This window comes from Mastacembelus armatus, chromosome 14 (genome assembly GCF_900324485.2).
Source record: "Mastacembelus armatus chromosome 14, fMasArm1.2, whole genome shotgun sequence".
Classification (NCBI taxonomy): Eukaryota; Metazoa; Chordata; class Actinopteri; order Synbranchiformes; family Mastacembelidae; genus Mastacembelus; species Mastacembelus armatus.
The window spans coordinates 12,870,210-12,892,060 of NC_046646.1; the positions used below are offsets into that span (position 1 = coordinate 12,870,210).

General features: G+C 38.1%; 2 protein-coding genes across 2 annotated transcripts; one reads left to right on the plus strand and one right to left on the minus strand.

Moving 5' to 3' along the window:
- Positions 1-1,240: 1,240 nt before the first annotated feature.
- On the minus strand, positions 1,241-15,854 carry slc47a1 (solute carrier family 47 member 1). Its single transcript, XM_026328279.1, has 17 exons — positions 15,642-15,854; positions 15,178-15,279; positions 9,317-9,385; positions 9,063-9,211; positions 8,820-8,862; positions 8,250-8,294; positions 7,566-7,663; positions 6,488-6,585; positions 6,191-6,304; positions 5,542-5,609; positions 4,735-4,843; positions 4,398-4,473; positions 4,236-4,305; positions 3,975-4,107; positions 2,766-2,860; positions 2,427-2,534; positions 1,241-2,321 (listed from the first exon to the last, which is right to left on the minus strand). The coding sequence occupies exons 1-17, from the start codon at positions 15,852-15,854 to the stop codon at positions 1,947-1,949; spliced, it is 1,965 nt and encodes a 654-aa protein (XP_026184064.1). The 3' UTR covers positions 1,241-1,946.
- Positions 15,855-17,418: 1,564 nt separating this feature from the next.
- Positions 17,419-21,158, plus strand: tmigd1 (transmembrane and immunoglobulin domain containing 1). Its single transcript, XM_026328619.2, has 7 exons — positions 17,419-18,058; positions 18,607-18,629; positions 19,074-19,158; positions 19,306-19,596; positions 20,028-20,315; positions 20,460-20,563; positions 20,647-21,158. Exons 1-7 carry the CDS (start codon positions 17,929-17,931, stop codon positions 20,662-20,664), a joined length of 939 nt encoding a protein of 312 aa, XP_026184404.1. The 5' UTR covers positions 17,419-17,928; the 3' UTR covers positions 20,665-21,158.
- The last annotated feature ends 693 nt before the right edge of the window (positions 21,159-21,851 follow it).

The window sequence follows — 21,851 nt, forward strand, 5'->3', positions numbered from 1 at the left end:
ATGATGATAATGAAAGGTCTGTATGCTCACACAGCAATATGCTGGCTGGATGAAGACAAATCGAGCACCTGTTTACTCTGTGCAGGAACAGATAACTAGTTAGCTCTGGCCTCACAGTTACAGCCTGCTCACAAACAAATAATTCACCCTGGTTAACAGCAAACAGCCATGTATGAGTTTCTGAAATACATACAGTACATACATGTACAGACATCAGCACTGGCTTGTGACAGACTGATGTTTGCTCACAGTTACATAAAAGCATGCATATTAATGAAGTTGTTATTCAACATGTAAATCAGCCTTGATTCATACATGGTTACATTGTTGTCTGAGCTTCAGTCTTGCTCATCATTTGTGACATTGCCGCAGACTCCTCACAGAGACTGTAATCTTGGCCCGCTCACATCCAGAGGCTGCAATCAGTAACATGCTGTGGCATCATTAACAAGTGACTGTGTCAAGATTTGCCATCAGTATCGTTAGACTGGAACTTACAGATACAGTAGCTCAGAAATCGCATATTAACTTCTCGGTTGTGTTGCCATGCAGTACAGTAACATGGCCAGAACTTTAACTATGCCCACAGTTAATAATATTGCATGTAATTTATATTGTCCAAAACTACTTGTTACTGCATAAACATAATGCACTGACAGTTCTGATTTTTGATTGAACTGAGGTCATTGCTGCAGAAATTATCAGCAGTTGCCTCAGTCCATCATTTTCTGTTATATTACATATTTTGAAATCTTAATACTTTTGAGAACTTTTTCTAAAATATGTACTACTACTACTATTGTTATGGATAATACTATGTATGTTATATTAGAGAAAACAGTGAATAATTAAACTTTACCTAAATCACCTGAATTTATTTCTGAACCAAAGTAACAGTAGTACCAATGAGTAGCCTGCTTCTCTTAACTGGTTTTACTACATCTTCTATAGAGAAAATTAATTATTCAGCGTATCTACACCGAACGTTAAAAAAATTAATTTGTACTATAATTTAAAAAGCAATCAATGCAGCTCTGTGGACTCAGTGGCCATTGCCCCCTCACCCTGCAGCTTTGCTTGACTGATGTGACTGATGTTTTTTAACCGTTATTTAAGCAGGAAAACCTCATTGAAATGAAAACTCTCTTTTTCAAGTCTCCCTTTTAGAGGAGTATGATGAAATATAGGTTTGGTACTTTGGTAATTCTGTTCATGCATTTTTATTTTTTATTTTTTTGCACAATATGAGTCCATAACCTTGGTCTTCCCTAGAGTTAGTTTTATTCCTATACAGCTGTATTTTTATGGAATAGGGTGCTATCACATTACATTATATATATTGGCCATTGATATACAGTAAAAAATAACTAGCATTTCATCTATTAATCACCTTTCACCTGGAGATATCAGGATATTGTGACAATAATAAAGTAAGGTAATGCAAAAATGTATAGCCAGCCTATATAGTTATATTGTGTATTACATATTTACATGTAAATGTTACATCAACTATCTACAGCCAATCTTATACTTAATGTCTAAACATGAGAAAAATTATTTAGGATCTGTGAGCAAGACAAGAAAAGGTTCAAAAATCAATAGCTATCAGTGTAAAAACATCTGTTCTTTGATGCTCATGTGTCTTTAGGAGGGATTTGTTGATCATTTCAAGCTGAGCCAGTTAAAACATGATCTATGTAAGAAGACCTTTATTCATCCTGTCAGTCTCAGTCTCTTTTGATATTGCTTCCAGCTTTCTGTGGATTTGCTCAGCAGTGCATCACTGGGATGTATTTTTCTCTACACAGAATACAGCCAATAGCCCATGTCAAGTTGTAGTTTTTCAGAATAAAACCCCAGGGAACATGTGCAACTAGAATTATATTGTCCATTTATGTGTACTGTGTTCATCCGCTAAGTGTAAACATTCACTGCTCAAAAATAGTTCACAGGTTTGGGGTGAAGTCTAGTGGAGTCAGTGGTATAGGAGTAGAGTCATTGGCCCAGGTCAGAGTAAAGTTAGCTCGGCTTTGAGCAGAGGGCTCAGGTGGAGGGAAAGCAATGTGGAAACCAACACCTAGGGCCAAAATAAGAACTAAAACCAACATGGTGAGTCCCCGACGCAGGATCAGCTGGGTGACAGAAAGCAGCCTTTGAGGTTTGGTGTTTGAAGTATCGTTGCTCTGCTCAGCGTCCCCCACACTCCCCTCTGCATTTGTGTCGTTGCCTTCGGCCTCATGACTCGCTGTCAGCTCCTGATCCTGGGTGTTGGCTGGACTGTAGCCATCTGCTTTAGGGACTTCTTCACTGTCCATCTCAGCCTTCAGTGAGCAGAGATAATCAGTGTGAGTAGCTCAAGTATAATGTGCCACCAATGAGGTGAGAACGCCATGCGTCAAATACCCATGATATACACATCCACTTACTGCGTTAGCGCAGTCGGAGATGTCAGGTACCATGGCTTCGTTTACCACTGTGCCAGCAGGACGTTTTGGTATCATCACCATTTTCTTTCCAGCAGCCCGCTGCTGAGCCTAAAAAGTACAGAGTGAGATTCATGAAATGCTGCCAAAATCTAACTGGTATGGAGAAAGTGCTGTAGGGATGCCAGAATTTACTGATGCGACCGCCTCCTGATGGAGCTTAATTACAACTGAAAATTTCCCTAATAGGAAGTTTCATTAAATAATCCCAGTTGCCTGCCTTCATTTTTGGAAAGGTCGAAATATGATATACGGTTTTAAAGAAAATAAATAGCCTCCTACCTTGATTGTAACTTTCTTCCAGTTGAGTTTGTAGATTAGGATGAGGAAGAAGCCCACCTCAAGGAAAACACATATTAGGATACCAAGCCACAAGCCTAACAGGAGAGACACAAATAGAAACACACATAGTGTATATGTAAGAAAATTATATTCCAATTATATATACTGTTGCTAACATGAAAAACAAATTACTTAATGCTAACATGCTGATGTTTAGCAATCAATGTTTATGTTCATCATCTTAGTTTAGCATGTTAACATGGTAGTTAATCAGCATTAAACACAAAATGAAGTTGAGGCTGATGGAAATTCCACTGGTTTCATGGTTATTTAGTCATAAATCAGTGTTGGACAAATTGAAATTCTGTCCTTACAATAGTGTCCTCAGCCTGAGTGAAACGTGAAGGTGCGTGCCAAATTGCATGATAATCCTTTCAGTACTTCTTGGTATGTCTGGACCAAAGTCATGTAACAACCAAATACAATTATCATCCCTAGAGATGCAAAATTTCCAAAAAGCTTCCTTGTCACCATGTTCTTCAGAAAATATAGATGCAAACACTATACACATCTCACAAGGTCAGAGCTTTGACGGACATTGTGTGTGTGTGTGTGTGTGTGTGTGTGTGTGTGTGTGTGTGTGTGTACATTTATCAATACATGCACACTTTGAGTGGACAGCAAAGAGCTCCACTCTGGCAGGGGGTAAATGGCAACCAGCAGGGAGGGAAATTAAGGAGTGGCGGGTGCAGCAGGATCCAGTGGGACTGGGGCTTAACTAATGAATCTGGATCTAAATATAAACATCATTTTTAACTACCACTGCTGGCATAAGTCAAAGGTGCTGATCATTGGACAAAATAATAAATATATACGAACAAATCAAAGTAAATGGAAGTAAGCGACTAATCAGCTGCTGAATTTATCATGTTGGTGTGAAATGTTCAGATCGCCCAACCAAATGGTTGCATTGTGGGTAATGTATGTACCAGACTAATTAGAAGACTAATGTGTGAAAAAAATTATCATCTCTGGCTCTGTTGCATAGATTTTCATACTTTTTAATTTGTGAAAAGGATGCACTTGTGTTTTCTCCTCCAGACAGCCTCCTCGGCACGATTACTTCCAGGTTGACAGAGAAGCGACTAAATAAGGTAACAGGTTCATTGTATTTCTTTCATTTTAATGGAAAAAAATGAAAAGTATTACCTAATATTCTGAGCTGGGCAGCGAACATCAGAGCTATTCCCACTGGCAAACCGATGCAGTAGTAATTCACCAGGTTGGAAAATGCTGCAATTTTCTGCATCCCAGATCCTACAAGTATTCCTGAACATACACACTGAAAACAGATTAAAACAAAACAGACACAGATTCAACAAAACAGGTAAACTGCTCTGTGTATTATTCAACCCAAGAGCTTAGTGTAAAGCTGGACAAGAATGTTTGTTTTGGTCCATAATAACATACCAGAATTGCGTCAAAGAATTGCAGAAAAAAGTAGACTGGGAGGTTCTCTGAGACGATCTTCACAATGTTGCTGCAGAGAACAGAAGAAAATCTTTAGAAGCAGAGCTGCTTTTCCATTGTAGAGGAATAAATGTGCAGAGGAAAATATGTTGTGAGACTCACTCATCAGAGGTAAATATGTAGCCAACCACAGACTTGCAGCTTGCAATGACAATACCCTGGAACACAGCAAGCACCCCTATAGTGAAGAAGTTTGATTGCATGATTGCAAAGCATGCTTTTCATCCAGAATCACACAACTTTCAAACACATTTGAAATGATCTGGACTGACCATGGGATTAATTGATTACAACTGTGTTAGAGATGTCTGATTATACTGTATTATTAGAAAAATAATACACCTGCTGACAAATCTAAAATAAGTTTTCTCAGTGGCCATGATCAAGATTATATCAAATGTGTGTGTTTATGTTTACAAGTGCACATGTGTTTTCATACCTGAGAGAACCAGGGCTACTTTGCTGGTGACTATGGCTCTGCTGGTGTTTCCGGCCCCCAGGGCATTCCCAACACGCACACAGGCAGCTGCTTGGATGCCTAGAGGGAACTGCAAGGGCCTCATATTACTTTGGTGTCTGTTATAAGCAGTTGAATTACAGTGTTAAGTGAAAAGGGAAATGCACTTATTCACCTTCTTTATCAGTTACATGTGAAGATCATTATCACTGTCATGTCTGTGATATGAAGCAGGAGCCAGGAGGCAGTTTACTTTGTTTAGCCTAAGCAATGTTTTCTGTCTCCTAGCATCTCTAACGCTCACATCATTTTATTATTTCATTTGTCACATTCTTATAAAAGCAAAAAAGCTTAAAATGTATGAATGTCAGGGGAGTTATGTGTTACAACAACTTCTTAATCCTGACCAATATTAAATTGACACAGCACTCTTCTGCAGTGTATCTGGCAGTCATTGAGACAAGATCGCTATATCATGTCACTAGTCATTAAAATATTACATTGAACAGTAAGCTGTAATTTTATGAATCTGTTGGTCTGCCTGTTTTAAACAAACAAGATGCAATGTGTTGATTAATGAACTGTACAGACATGAATAGGTCGTTTTTTTAAATATGGGGAGAGCCTTTTGCTTCCAGTCTTCATTCTAAACTAATCCCCTCCTGGACCTGCAAACATTCAGAACAGACATAACGGGGGTATCGATCATCTAAAGTGAATGAGCACATTTCCCATGAGGCTGAGTTTTTGTTCAGCAATAATACGTATGTGAGTGAATGGGAGATCTACCATGTATGTTATGGTTCCGATTTCCACCAACACGTGCTGGGCACCAAGATCTTCCTCACCAAGTATACCTGATATAATAAAGATCAGATACAGAAACGTACAAAGACTTTCCCACCCATGCCTAAAAGCTACAGCAGAAACCCAGTGCAGTGTCTGACCAAACGCAGTCAGGAAAGTGCCCCCAGCATGCTGATTTTTTATTTTTACTTGGCGCATATATGTTTGCTTGATTTTTAGATTAGATTTTTAATGAAGTTGAACTGAAGGTGCCACAGTTGCTGGAAATAGAGAACGCCTAGTGTTGCAGCTTAAAATTTTAATTTAGACTAAAAAAGAAATGTCATTGTAATATTAGTTGATAAGCAAATCAAATGGCTTTTATTGTCGTTTAAACTGTGTTCACTGAATACAGTGAATAATGAAGCAAAACAACGTCCCTCCTGGAACCACCGGGCTGTATAAAACTACACCAGACCATGCATATCCGAGAGCCCAAAGCTGCATAAAAGTGCACATGTGCAAGCAGTGCAGACAGCACATGACAATGTTGTTTGGCAGACTTTTTTTTTTTTTTCGAAGCCATTTCTTCTAGTGGGACATTTAAGGGATAGAATAAAATACTATACCAAAATTACACTTCAGCACTGACCAGCAAGGAAACCTCCAACCTCCCAGATCCACCATTCAAAGCAGACCATGAAGACACTGGGAATAGCCAGCTTCATGTAGGAGCCCCATTCCTGCAAACAGTCAGTGGACCAGCCTGCATAAAGTTTCACAAAAAACATATTCAATATGGCCTGAGGACGACAGGTTATCGGAGGCAGATTTTGAACGGAAATGTCTTCCATGTGTGATTATTTTGGCCAAGAAGAGAAGCAGTAATGGTAATGTGGTCACATTTGTTTCTGATCATTCACAACTGTTTGTGTACAACATAGCTCACCTCCCCATGTCTGCTGATGGAGCTTCTTCCATCGGATGTAGCCAAATAACAGCAAACATATAGAGACCTGGGAGAGGCTGTTAGCGATTGCTGAGCCACTGCAAACACACAACATATTGGAGAAGTGTCTGATGACAGCCGTGCACTAACTGAGACTCCATCCCTCTAAGAAAAGACAGGACTGCACACTGAGCACACTTGATGTCTTAGAGTTTGAGGATAAATTTTGTAAATAAGCAGGGGTCCATGCTTGACACAGCTCTGACCTGTCAACAGAGACCTGATTGGTTAGGTCAACTGCCTGTTGAATCAAATGTTTGTCCAGCTGGAACTCGATCATCTCCAGCCAGTTTTCTCTCATTTTTCTGCCTTACTCTGCCCCCCTCATTAAATACATGTAAACATAATAAACATCAGCGTATGTGTTAGAGAAATTAAAATGTTACCCTCAGGTTTGTTAATCCACTTTACTTTAATGTAAGTCAAAAGCACTGTTGAGTAAGGTCTGTTACCTCTTGTCTCTTCCTAAGGTCAGTCTGTTCTGACCTTCACTTTCTGATAAGACACTTAGTATTGAAACCCAGATGTTTCTGCAGTTTCATGGGAAACTGCCTCCTCTTTCTTCTTTTATCACATGCCTGTTTGTATCATAGTATTAAAATGATGTGCTGCCCAGCTAAGAGCCAGTGATCCTCATGCTGTACCAAGGTGCTGTGTGACTGTTACTCCTTGCAAGTAAAGCTTCTATATAATCTTACCGAAGTTCGTCCTCTTAGTCTATTTGTCAAAGAATATACCTAACAGTATGCAAACTCTTTTAACAAAAAAAAATATATATATATATATATATATATATATATATATATATATATATTACTCAGGTTTAAATTCATAGAGTTTTCTGACCTCCTGTTGTTTTTTTTTTAATCAAATTGCTTGTTATTCATCAGTCCCAGCCTTTTCCCTTTGGACAACAGCAACCCTCTGGTCATTTGTTGGTCATTGCACTTGAAACCTGATACCGTATCAAGGACAACACAATATGAAAAGGTCCGGACAAATAGTATAACAAACTTACATGACGCCCAGTTTGAGGCTGAAGATTAAGACATAGTTGAACCCCAGATTTAAAATGTTTGCTGCTGCTGCTGTGTACATCTGAGGCAGAATAATCCCCTGACAGGCAAAAAAAGACATGGAATCCATAATCAACTTTGTATTCAAGCCGCATATTTTTAGGTTGTAGACATTTTTTACCCCAAAGCAAGTTCAGGAAACAATTAACATTTACTAAAAAGTACAACTGAAGCTAAAGGGAAAGGCGCTACGTCTGCAGGTATCAGGTCATAATCCAAACTGTTGCAATTCCCACAGGACACTGACAGAGGCAAATTTTGAGCCAATGATGGTGCTAGAGATGTTATTTTCATCCTGAGGAGGACAGGAATATCTGATCAAATTTCACAGCAATCCATCCAAAAAGTTGTTGAGACATTTCACTCAAAACCACTACTGTGAATCTCACGGGGGCCTTAGTGCTGAAGTCAGGGGATCATGAAAACTATCAGGATGTGAACGTCTGTACATAATTTTGTGCTAATGTACTTTAGGTCATTTAAATGAAATTAATTTGTGACTAATGGTAACTGCTGACCCAGCCATCATGACATCAGGTTATATTATTCAGCTTTTTTACCATTGAAGTGCCTTATTTCTCACTTTTTCCTTAGCAGAACACACCTGTTGTTTCTCATGAACTCACCTGGTTTTGTAGGTAAGCAACTTGCAGTAGGTGCAGGAACATGGCCTGTAGGGATAGACAGAGTAAATGTGAATATGAATTCAGGCACACATTTAATGAAAATGAGGCATTTTAGCTTAAAGTTTGTGCTTTTGCTTCATACAGAGCTTCTGAAAAGTGAACTGTATTGAATTTGGGTCACTGTAAATGCAGCTAAACTTTATTTCACACTGACTAGGTTCTACTGTGCATGTAGACACATGGAGATGTAAATACAGAGACAAGATATACAACATCTTTTAGTATTTCACTGAAAATTACCAGAACATACACACAATTTTCTAATTACCTCTGTCAAAGTGGTGCAATTCTTGCTTTTCACACTAAAGTTCATTCAATCATCTTCATTACATTTTCTAGTTTAATACAGAGCTCACAGCATGTCATAATGCATTGATTCTCTAGCTTATGTAACTGGAGAATATTCATTTATACAACATGTAATGAACAAGGCAGTAAAACATTTCTGCCCCCCAGGAGAACACTATATGTTTTCAGACTCTGGGGAGTGTTACAGTTCCGTGTACTCACTGGAACAGCTGGTAGAAATGCCATCACATAGAGCTGGGCAATTCTGGAGGGAAGAAAAATGGAGTAATATTAATTTATCAGAGCAAACATTCAATGAAAATAATTTTCTTTCTCCTCACACCTTCAAGTTACTTTTGCATAGGAAAAATATGTTTCTGTTCACCTTTTTTTTCTGCTTTCTTTGCTGGAGTTCCTCAAATAACCTACAGAAATCTAATTATAATGGTGTAGCTTTGAATTTACCTGGCCACCTCATCCTCTTGGTGCATGATGAGCAGTAGATTGTGAGAATTCATAAGCAGACTCCAGCAGGGCAGGCAAAACAGCAACATGATCAGTGAACTCCTTTGTAGAATTACTCCGACACGTTTCAAGTTCTTACCGCCAAATGTCTGCAAAATACAAATAAACTGAAAATCTGAACCTGAATACATAGGTTCAATTTTCTTTGGATGACATACAATAATAGAAGGCACAGATAAATATGGTTTGCTCACCTGAGAAATGAGTGTGTCACAAGCCACAGCAAGGCCATAGCCTGTTGCAGTCGTGGTCACGTTAATGGTCTAAGTGTTAGAAAGTCAAGTACAAAAAAATAAAAAATTTATATTAGTGAGTAAAAGCTGAAAGTAAGAGTTTGATTATAATATGTTATGATGCAAATGTAAGAGCTTTTTTCCAGCAATGGATTGTTTGTAAAGAGGTTTTGTTTTTGGCTGTAACTATATTTGGTATTTTGGTGACTCAACACAAACTGACAGCAACTACAGTAAATGGACTGAGTGCACAGGGCATTTTGACTCACTTATTCCTACTTGTGTCTCTGTATCCACCCAATCTAGACCTTTATGACCTCACAAGTGCTTATGGAGAACCTGCAGCAGGACATTTAGCAGTGCTACAAAAACAGGCTGTTTCTGTAGTCGCTCCACAATCAAGACTGTACACCCATGAAAAATTGAGATATGATACTTATCCTTGGTCTTAGCCTGCAGAATTCATCTAATAAATTAGGAGTAAAAGCTTTCACCTCCAAACTATTTTTCTTCCTGCACCACAATCTTCCCTCTGCCAAGGACAAGCTACGAGGGGAATCTAAACAAAACGAAGAAACATCAAAACATCCAGAGCCAACACTCTCCCCCGACTGCTCTAACATGGAGAGAAGTCAGAGCAAAGATGAGGAGGCCACACCCCCTCCACTAGCAGATACTGTCTGTGAGGATTCACTTCCCACAACTCCGCAAACCCTACCTACTTCACTATCTTCCCGGGGCATCCTATTCCCTATCACCAAGAACCTCGCCAACCTGATGAAGCACATCACTACTGGGCCCAAACTGACCTCCTCCCCCAGTGTCATTTTCACCCCCAGAAGCCCCTCAAAGCGGCATGCCCCACCAATTCCTCAGCAAGCTCTGATGCAATCATCACAACTGCAGCATCCACCACCTCCTCCTCCACAACGTCACCGAAATCATTCTTTGTCTCCACAGCACAGTAAGCTCTAACTGATATGTGCTGGGTCCAGGCTGCAATACTGTTAGTCATGGCTCTCTCCAGGTCCCAGTATGCAAATAGCTGTTTCAATCCCAGTTTTGATAGGTAACAGAAAAAGTTTGGTAAATCTACAGAGAAATAAGATTTACCCAACGCATTCTGCAAATTTATGTATCCCTTGCCAACCACAGTATGTCCCAGAACATGGGGAAAACAATGTTTTTAACACACTAAATTTAGCTCTTTTAAATGTCAGGTCTTTGGTAGGCAAATCATTTTTAATCAATGATTTTATTATTAAGTACAAGCTTGATTTTATGTTTTTAACTGAAACATGGTTAGGACAAGATAATAATGCTGCAGTTCTTATTGAATCAACCCCTCCAAATTTCAGTTTCATGAGTGAAACAAGAATACATAAGAAAGGAGGTGGAGTTGCCATTTTATTTAATGATAGCCTCAAATGCAAAAACATATCATATGGAAAGTTTGACTCCTTTGAATATGTTGCTATTCATACCAAATCCTCCTGTCGAGCAACATTTGTAACTATTTATAGACCCCCAAAGTACAATGCACATTTTTTGACAAGTTTGTTAAATTACTATCTATTGCATGCATTGATATTGATTGCATTGTTTTAGTGGGTGACTTTAACATTCATGTTGATAATCTCAATGATGCAAGTGCAAAAGAACTCTTGAACATCCTGGACAACTTTGGGCTTTCTCAGCATGTAACAGATCCAACACATATCAAGGGACACACACAGGATCTAATAATCTCTAAAGGTCTTAATATTTCTGAGGTGGTGGTGATCGATGTTGCTCTTTCTGATCATTGCTGTATTTTTTTTTAAAAACAACCACCCCTGCTGTTTTGAACACAGGTGAAACAGAGGTAGTCAAAAAGCGGAAAATTAACGAGAAGAGCTGTGCATTATTCATTCAGGCTTTTGCACCATCACCAACCATGCCATCAGCCCCTGTTGATGATCTTGTAGGCAGTTTCAGCTCCAAAGTTATGACTGTTATTGATTCCAATGCCCCAATTAAGACCAAGGTATTGTCAGCAAGAAAAAAGTCACCTTGGAGAAATGCCACAGTGGTTAAAATTCAGAAAAGAATATGCAGACAGGCAGAACGCAAGTGGCGAAAAACAAAACTCCAGGTTCATTTCGACTTGTACAAGAGAGTCTTCACAACTATAACCAAAAATTAAAAAATGCAAGGCAATCATTTTTCTCATAGGTTATCAATAGAAACAGCAGTAATGCACATTGTTTTCTGTTGTAGACAGATTCACAAACCCAGCACCCTCTGTTCCTTCTGAACTGCTGTCCAAAAAGTCATGCAATGATTTTGCAGCTTTTTTCACAGACAAAATATCAAAGATAAGACAAACTATATCTAGCTGCAGTCCAAGGAACATGACAATATCACTTGTTCCTCCTTGTTCTCCAGTGAATCTAGAACATTTTGATCTCCTTGATCACAGAGCTCTGGCAGAAACACTTCTACGATTAAAATCTACATCATGCTGCCTTGATATTTTACCAACAAATTTTTTTTTAAATGTTTTTAACAGCTTAGCTACAGATGTATTGCAGATTGTCAATAGTTCTGTTCAGTCAGGGCAGTTTCCCCAGGCCTTAAAAACTGCTGTTATAAAACCGCTTCTTAAAAAGCCTAATCTAGATGCTTCAGCAGTAAGTAACTACAGGCCAATATCAAATCTTCCATTTTTGGGAAAAATAATTGAAAAAGTAGTTTTTCTACAAATTCACAGATTTATGGTGCAAAACAATCTTTTTAACGCACTTCAGTCTGGATTTCGCGTACACCACAGCACTGAGACTGCACTTTTTAAAATTTTAAATGATTTACATTTGAATAATGATGAGTCCAAAACCTCTGTTTTAGTACTACTGGATCTCAGTGCTGCATTTGACACAGTTGATCATGATGTGCTGCTTGATAGACTAGAAACGTGGGTGGGAGTTACTGGCACAGTGTTAAATTGGCTAAAATCTTACTTACAAGATAGAGACTATTTTGTCTCACTTGGTAATTATTAGTCTGAGCGAACAAAAATGAAATGTGGGGTTCCTCAAGGGTCTATTCTTGGTCATCTCTTATTCAATATAAGAGAGGACCAATAAAGCCCCTTGCTCAGATTATGGAATACTACAACATTGATTACCATACCTATGCAGATGACACCCAACTTTATATATCAGTATCATCTCATGATTATAGTCCTCTAATTTCATTATGTGAGTGTATTAATCAAGTCAAAGAATGGATGTGCCAGAATTTTCTCCAGCTCAATATAGACAAGACAGAAGTGATTGTTTTTGGCCCCAAAAATGAAAGGTCAAAGATCATTGCTCACCTTGACTCCATGTCATTGAAAGCTACAAATCCAGCCAGAAACATTGGTGTAATCATTGACTCAGAGCTGAATTTTAACAACCACATAAAATCCATCACTAAATCTTCCTATTACCACCTAAAAACATTGCTAGAATACAAGGTTTTCTGTCTAAACAAGATGCAGAAAAACTTGTTCATGCATTTATCTTCAGTGGGTTAGATTATTGTAATGGCTTATTTACAGGTCTTAGCAAAAAGTCAATGTCAATCAGGCAGCTGCAGCTAATCCAGAATGCTGCTGCCAGAGTCCTTACAAACACCAAGAAACTGGACCATATCACACCAGTTCTTAGATCACTACACTGGCTTCCCATTAGTCAAAGGATAGATTTTAAAATCTTATTGCTAGTTTATAAAGCACTAAATGGTTGTGGACCAAAATATATTCAAGATGTATTAGTTCCCTATGAGGTTTCCAGACCCCTCAGATCATCTGGGACAGGTCTACTGTGTGTTCCCAGAACCAAAACCAAACAAAGTGAAGCAGCATTAAGTTACTATGCTCCTCATTTGTGGAACAAACTTCCTGAACACCTGAGGTCTGCTCAAACTGTCAGCTCATTCAAATCAGGACTGAAAACACTGTTGTTTACTGCTGCCTTCAAATAATTGTTCATCCTTGTTTTCTTAATGTGCTTTTATGTCTTATTTTAATTTACTTTATTTGATTTAAATTTATTTTATGTTAAATGTCTTTATTTTTAGATGCTCTTTTCAATGCTTTTAATGTAATTATATGCCTTGTAAAGCACTTTGAATTGCGTAGTTGTTAGAGAAATTAAAATGTTACCCTCAGGTTTGTTAATCCACTTTATTTTAATGTAAGTCAAAAGCACTGTTGAGTAGGGTCTGTTACCTCTTGTCTCTTCCTAAGGTCAGTCTGTTCTGACCTTCACTTTCTGATAAGACTATCGAAACCAAGATGTTTCTGCAGTTTCATGGGAAACTGCCTCCTCTTTCTTCTTTTATCACATGACTGTTTGTATCATAGTATTAAAATGATGTGCTGCCCAGCTAAGAGCCAGTGATCCTCATGCTGTATCAAGGTGCTGTGTGACTGTTACTCCTTGCAAGTAAAACTTCTATATAATCTTACTGAAGTTCGTCTTCTGAGTCTATTTGTCAAAGAATATACCTAACAGTAGTGTATGAATGGTGCTATACAAATAAATTTGCCTTGCCTTGCCTTGCCTAGGACTCATACAGCCAGGTGACTGACAACAGACCTGTATTTATGCATAATGCTTTTCCCCTTAAACCTTCAGAACATTTGTTTGCCATAAAGATAGCCAAGGACTAATATAAGGCATGTACTGACACCCTCTGATACCACCTCCTCACCACCTTTGGGAGGTCAAGCAAACCAATTGTTGGGTGCCATAAACCTGACACTTATGTAGGTACCAAAACAGTCAGTGGCCTATGGCCATAAAATATATTCAGAAATGAGGTTTCTGGTCACAAATACAGATGTATGGTGACCCTGAGAGCCCAACATACTGCAGCTCAAGAAAAATCATACAAATGAACAAAACATCAATTTGACAGCACAGTTTTGTAGCACATTTAAGGATTTGGAGTTTTCTATATTTGCAGCACATTAAAGTGCAGGTAAGGTTTTTGTTTTTGTTTTTTTTTTTCTTGTTTTCTCACTACCTCTTTCTGTTTTATTCCTGGTCTGTCACATTGATCAAGGTGTTTCCATAATTTCTTGTGTTTTATCTATTTGCATGTGTTTTCTTAAACAGCAGTGCATCTGTGTTTATCTATGTAGCTTGAAACCAAGGAGGTAATGTTACACTACACACCTAAAGTCACACAGTTTATACACCTGTATTGTTGGCAAAATCAAGAGCACTTATAAAAATGTTCTGGTTGTCTCAGTATGCACATTTTATTATGTGCTTTATTTAGAAAGCTGCATGTTAAGTTAGTTAATCTCACACTGCCCCATAGAAATGCTTTGCTTCACATGTTTATCATGTTCTGACAGTCTGCACAATCTCATGTTAGATTTTTTTTTTTTCTTGTTTGTGCAGTCAATTGCACAAGAGCTCTTTAACATTTTAGTGCTTCGTGTCTTTACCCCATGTGGATACATGAAGGCAGATGCCAAATTTGTTGTAAAGTTGTAAAAGGAATACAATATCGGAGCGTTGCTTAGCGCTTTTGCTAGTTTAGTAACCAATAGTCAAGCATTATACATTAACACTAAAACCACAGCTTATAGTGGATCACCACTGCCTTCAGATCATACACATGCACAAAAACATGCTAGTTGTATTCATATTGTGAGCAATGGATATAATTGGACTTATAGCAGCAAGAGCAGTAGTTCTACTAGTAGTAGTACAGGAAGAAGAACGAACCGTGGGGAACAAAGCATAATCAGTCTATATGCTATAAAGGAGTAAAGATAGTACCGCTGAGGCCAGTGCATAGCCAGCCAGTTCTGTATTGCCAATGTGACCAGTGAATATGGTGGTAACGAACGGCAGCAGGAAGTTCAGTATCCGTGAGAGCAGCTGTAGAAACAAAGAAAAATGTTTGACTTTCCAAACAGCCCATCATTGATCAGGTGAAGCTGATTCAGCAAATTATTGTAACTTAATGTGCAAAGTAGTTTTATGTTAGAGAGCAGTTCTGAGAACTTACCAGGCACAGACAGGTTTGTAGTGCCATGCACTGTGGACACCATTTCAGGTTTTGCACACTTAAATATGTTGCACAACCAGTAACTTATTGCACTATTCTCTTTTAATTTGTGAGTAATGTACATTTAACCGAAACTCTGCTACAAAGGAATACAATTAACTGAATATTCCACTTTATGAATAACACACCAACCCCATCTTGTCCACCAACATTTCAACTTTCCCCTACTCACCAGTGGGCCTGTGAGCCGCAAAACATGGTAGAGTTCTTCTATGTAGACCGGTGGCAGCCAACGTCTCATGCACGCATAACAAAACAGTTTGGAGCTGACCACTCCTGCTGCCTCATCTGCCTCAACCCCTGCTGTCTTGGCAACAGGAACCCCAGAAACGGGCCCTGCACCCGTCAAAGGGTGTGCAGGTTCCGGAAAAACCAGCTTCTCCATTCAAACGAAGAAAAAGAAGAGAGAAGGGAGAAAAGCTGCATGACACAGGAGGGTGGGAGATGGAGGGAGAGGGGAATAAGAGAGCAAGGCTAAGGGGGCAGTCTATCTAAGTTTAGAAATACAACCTTTTGCACTTTTTTTACAGTTATTGATTAGATTGTATGGTTTGGATGGCAGGAGAGAGAAAGTAGATAGGAAAAGTAAATACATAGCAGAAAAGAACAAAATTGGTATAAGGTTAAAAGCAGTACTCCGAAATTTTTATTGACAGATAGGGAGTGGTTAGAGTGTGTCAGAGAGTTTGCACTATATATGATGAGTGAATAAATATTTTGTGGAAAAAGCTTTATTAACATAGTTTTATGTGTGTCTGTGACTGTGTGTGGTCCTACCAGACTTAGTAGTAATCTGATTAGGAATGCCTGTTTGCATCGTGTGCACAAGAAGCTCTATTGGCATGAACTCTGCAGACTTCTGTACAAGGCAGTCATGCTGTTTGCATCCGTGTGTGTACATGTATCGGTCATTGCTCTTATCTCCCCCTGAGTGTACTTTGACTTTATCCCTGGGGTCACTCATCTTATATAGTTGAAACATAAATAAAGTCACATGTGTTTATATGACCAATATTGATCACAAGTCACAAATGCCTAACCTCTAGATTTGCAAAAGACACACAGATTCAGGAAGTGCACAGCTGATTTGATTTAGTCTATTTGTAGTAAAAAAAAAAAACATACAATTGACCTTTGAGCCAGTTTCTGTGCTAAAATCTGAGTGATTTAAAAGATAGCAAACTTTGGTGGAGAGAGGTCACACACTCTGCTGTCAAATTATGCATTACAACTAAGGATCAGGGTGTGTGTCTGTGTGTGGTAAGAATGCACCCCTGCATTAATCTGTCCAGTAAACTGTACGGATTAGGCTACTAACTAGTCAATTGTGCAATAACACATAAAAAGTACATTCTTCTTCCACACCCGTGTGCTCCTAATCTTTGATCTTTGGTCTGACTGACCTATGCACTTCTTTTAAAGAGAAGTATAAGAAAACCCACAAAAACTGAATATTCATGGTAATTATTGATGGTTATTGATGGTAAAAAAAAAAAAAAGTAATCCATTGATGATAAGGCATTGAAATGTACTTTTTAAATTGCATATAAAGTTTGAAGGATGCATGACTGGCTCCCCCTTTTTGACACTACCAAAACAAATTTCACACCACCCAGTTCAACAGTCTTCTCTCTCAGAAACATCAATCAGTTATTTCCTATAGGAGTTACTGCCTTGTCTTGGTATAACAAAGTTTGAGAAGTTTCTTTTAGGATAATCTAAGAGACTCTAAGCAGGCCGCATCTGCCTGGTAACCAGGACAGCAGTCGGACACCGCTGTTTCAGATGTTTCTCTGAGGTCTGTGCTGCTGTACAAACATTTGACTCATATTGATGTCAAACTCCAGATACATGTTGGACTTGTAAAAGCTTCAGGCACTCTTTGCAAATTTGAACTGTAATTGCTATTTCAAATCCTCTTATTGTTTTAATATTATGATGTTTAGTGACAACTTTAACTGCACATGTCGTTTGAGGTGACAGTCACACAAAGAAACACAGACACACAGATTTTCAAAGTAAAACCTCACATATAGTGCAGCAGGTGTTTCTGGAGTAGGTCAGACTTTGAAAATTAAAGGAGAAGCAAATGATAGAAACATATGAAAAATCGTCCTTGGAATTCAATTTCTATTCAAATTCAAATTAAATTCTAATACATAACCAATTCTGTAAGCAATACAATATTGGTTTAAAAATGTTTCATTATTAAAAAAACAAATATGAAAAGAACCAATAAAATGTACAAATTACACCCACACAAGGAGTTTTAGTGCCATTGTAATGACTCAATCCAATATAATGATTTCTTGCGTTTGTACATTATATGTGCACAATAAAAACAAGAAAAAAAATCTGAGTGGGAGGATTGAAAGGGAGGTAACTGGAACAGGCAAGTATAATGATGAGAAAGTCTTTTAGAAACACTAAAGGATTAACTTTACATAGATAAAATTTACATGTGTCCTCAACTCCATGTGAAGTATATAAGAGCTCCTGAAGATTCAAACAGCCCTCTACATCCTCATATTCACACACAGGAGTCATCAGAAGTAAAACTCAGACAAGACACAAGATCATTTTTGGCAGGTAGGCACCTTAGTCATCGTTTGATGGAAGAATACAACTGTAGAAATTTTAAGTTCGACTTTAATTTTAAGTACATTTCATAGTGTGTGCTATGAGTATAGTTTATTTTACATGTATGAACTTTGGGAAACATGCTGCTGCTGCCATAACTTATCATAAGGAGGAAATATTAACTGAGTTCTCTCAAGCAAGCTGCACTGACATTATTTTGCTGTTAACTTCAATTGATAAGTGCAGGAAAGTATGAACTGTAGCTTTAAGGACAATTGGAGTGCATTTAAATGCTTTTGGACAGTGACAGTCTAACAGTGAGCTTTTGTTTAGTCTTTCTTTCTTTTCTTTGAATCTGAGAATATAATGTAGCAATCCTTTTTTTCCTTCCTTGGACACAAAATTCTGTTCATGTTGTAAATCCTGAAGCATCTTATGTACACAGGAACAGAAAAATCCAATGGATATGACTTTTCTTTAATGCATAAAGATCTTGTGACATTGAATAGTATCAAAATGCTCAACTCTAATATTTAAAAGCATGTCAATTATTTCAGCTCTGCTCTACCAAAATCACATGGTAAGTGCCCTTTTGTTCTATCTTGCACACAGCATTTCTCCAATAAAATGTTGCATAATGACAATACATTACCAAATTAACAAAATTTGGCAAGCACCTGACCACTTCATGTAATTTTTAAACAGTTTCAGCAACTGCTTCATTATCTTGGTTTGCTTACTGTTATGCCTTGCATATGCAGCAGAGCAAGCAAAGCCTTTTATGTTTTATTTTTCTGTAAGCCTGTTCAGTAATTTAGGCTTAATGGAAGGGCACAGGAGAAAGGCTTGGCTCACAAAAACACTTTGATTAACTGTAGGGTAACTGGAAATTTACAAAAACAGATGAGAACATTAGTTCAAATTCATTTTGTTAAATGTGATGAGCTTTTGTCGAATTTAGATGAACTGAGTAGTTAAATAAATTCTGAATGAGTGTCTTCCCTGATGACCTTTCCCTTACCAGGTTCATCAAAGGAACAGTAAAATGAAGTTAATGTTCACACCCCCCCTTTTCCATTTGCTCCTTTGCTGTGCAACACAGACATTCGGTAAGCATTAGATTTGCAATTCAGGTAACGAGTAATGAATCAAACTTTCAGTTCAACTTTTTCAATAAGATATTTTTCTCACCCCTTTTGTGCAGTCTAAACTTACACCCATCAAACATTCACTTTCTTCTTTTTTTGTTTACTAAGGTGTCAAGATCCAGTCCGACCCCATACTCAGCACTGATGGTATCATACAGACCGAGCTGGATGAAACTGTGTCTCTGCTCTGCCTGCTGGACGATGACTTTGAGGGTCAGGCTGATGAAGAGCTGGTCTGGTTGAGGAATGGAGCTGTGGTCAGACTGAAGGAAGACAATAAGAAGGGAAACAGCAGCGTTTGCATTACACCAGTCCTCTATGAAGATAATGGTGCCACTTTCACCTGCCATCTGAGCAGAAATGCCACAGTTAAGGCCTCAGTTACCCTGAATGTCACATGTGAGTCCCTTCAAATAAATGTCACAGTAAACAATTTATAGGATTTTCTCTTTTTAAAGAACATTAGAACAGACAATGTTGATCTTTCTGTTGATTTTGATGAAACGCTGTGGTTTTAAATGAAATGTCTCAGCTGCTGATTATCATGAAATATTGTACAAGCATTAATGGTCCCCACTGAATTAGTTTGTTATACATTTGCTGATCCTTGACATTTCAACTGTTCTCATCAATTTGTCCAATACCTGTAAAAGTATTGGCATCCATATTGCAAAATATCTGCATGGCTGAAAACAGTGGCTACTGGAATAACATACATTTAAAGATTGAGAAGCAGCTGCATTAAATTCTCTTCTTTAAAGGAAATTTATCAATCTAGGGGGAAAAGAAACTGAGCAACGTTAATATTTTCCTGTAATATTTCTCTTCAGATCGCCCACAGCTCTCTGGGTCAGCGGAAGTTGCAGTAGAAGATGAGGCAACACTAGTCATGCAGTGTGATATCTGGGCCAATCCACCAGTCTCATCCATATCGTGGACACTAAATGGAAAAACAGTGGATCTATCAGCAGGGGGCTTCACTGTGACCACTGATGCCTTTACAAGCCAGCTAACCGCCAACAGCGTGGAGAAAAGCTTCCATGAGGGCACGTACCAGTGCACAGCAGACTCTCCCATCTATGGAAAACACAGCAAGCTCTTCCATGTCACAGTAGTAGGTCAGTTCATATGATAAGCACAGTTGTGTTGAAGCCACATCTCACCATTGAATAGGCTCACTCCTGACTGGTATCTGATTGTTTATTTGTAAACGATGAATCAGTCATAGGAAATATGAAAAAGGTTTTTCTCATCTTCTGTAGAAAAGACCATCAAGTTCCCACTGTTGCCCATAATAGCAGGGTTGGTGGTGGTGTGCCTTACTGCGTTTTTTGCTGCATTTTCACGGTGGAAGAAAATCGCAAAGGTAACATACCAAACACACGTGTACAAACACAGACTGACTTATTATACGCTGAACCTCCTAACATTTGATTTCTCTTCTGACAGTGTTGCAAGGGGAAATAACTGGTCTGCTCTACTTCAAATGAAAGACAACATCCCTCTTTCATGTGAAAGAGACTGTGATTAGCCATCTATGCTGTCTAGTTGTTAATTTTATTATAGTTTACTTTTTTGAAAGAACAGCAACATTTTGGGGAATGTACTTATGCCACTGCACAGGTGTATATGATAATAGTTAAAATGGCTGTATTCGACTTATATCAGCCATTTCCAGGGTCCTAGTGTCATTTATGCTTGCTGAGTGACATTGTTAATGGAACTCAACCATTGTTTTCAGCTACGCCTGTGATTTTCCTATTATGATAACTGAGCATTTCTGCTGTGAAAACCATGTTTTCCATTTATTTAATCACTGATTATGACAGGGGGATCTGTGTCTAATATGACTTCAAACTTATTTGTGATCCAATGTGACCCTGTGATGAAAAAGTATATTTTACCTGTTTCTTATTAATATGTTATATATAATACGCAATAAATTGCTTTGGTTGAAAATACACCGATATTGTGGGCACATCATTCTTCTGGTGACAGAAAAATAGGCACCACAAGTTCAAGCTGATAGTAAAGGTCTAAGGGTTGAACTTGGGGGGAATTAATAAATGTTGATAGATGTATTTTTACAAGGCAGGAATTAGCATAAATCACATTGTGACCCAACACATTTTGAAATTTCTACAGTTTTATTTTTTCTATTATGATAAATGTAATACATTTACTACATACTAGACAATGACAACCTGATAGTGTTGACACTGCTATTTTCTAATTACTAATGTATGATAAATGCATTGAAGATGTCTAGTTACCCAAGTATTGCAGAGTCATATCTGTCAAACGGTTAAATCAGTGGAATAAATAGGTGTGTGGAATACATGTTCATCAAAAAACTAATTGGCCTGTCCACCTTTTCATTGAACTTTAACTCCTGACTCAGCAGGGCTTGTTAAAATCATGTTATACATTTACTCTTGATGAGACAGGGACAAGGACATGGCCTACTATGTTATGAGGGCCAAGGTCTAGATCTTTTAATTTTTACCAATAAAGAAACACTCATCAGGTTGACATAAAACAATGATGATGATGATGACGACAGCAAGCTTGAGAAGAATACACAGGTGTGTTATCAGCTTTGTGAAGAGTTGGTCAAATATACAATATAAAGACAAGCTTATCATCTGACTTAA

Coding starts and splice junctions, on each gene's coding strand:
- slc47a1 (XM_026328279.1), bottom strand. CDS start 15,854: ATGGAGAAGCTGGTTTTTCCGGAACCTGCACACCCTTTGACGGGTGCA. Junction 5,610..6,190: donor GGTTGGAGGTTTCCTTGCTG/GTCAGTGCTGAA, acceptor TTATTATATCAG/GTATACTTGGTGAGGAAGAT. Junction 4,844..5,541: donor TCGGAACCATAACATACATG/GTAGATCTCCCA, acceptor AGGCCCTTGCAG/TTCCCTCTAGGCATCCAAGC.
- tmigd1 (XM_026328619.2), top strand. CDS start 17,929: ATGTGTCCTCAACTCCATGTGAAGTATATAAGAGCTCCTGAAGATTCA. Junction 19,597..20,027: donor AGTTACCCTGAATGTCACAT/GTGAGTCCCTTC, acceptor ATTTCTCTTCAG/ATCGCCCACAGCTCTCTGGG. Junction 20,316..20,459: donor CTTCCATGTCACAGTAGTAG/GTCAGTTCATAT, acceptor CATCTTCTGTAG/AAAAGACCATCAAGTTCCCA.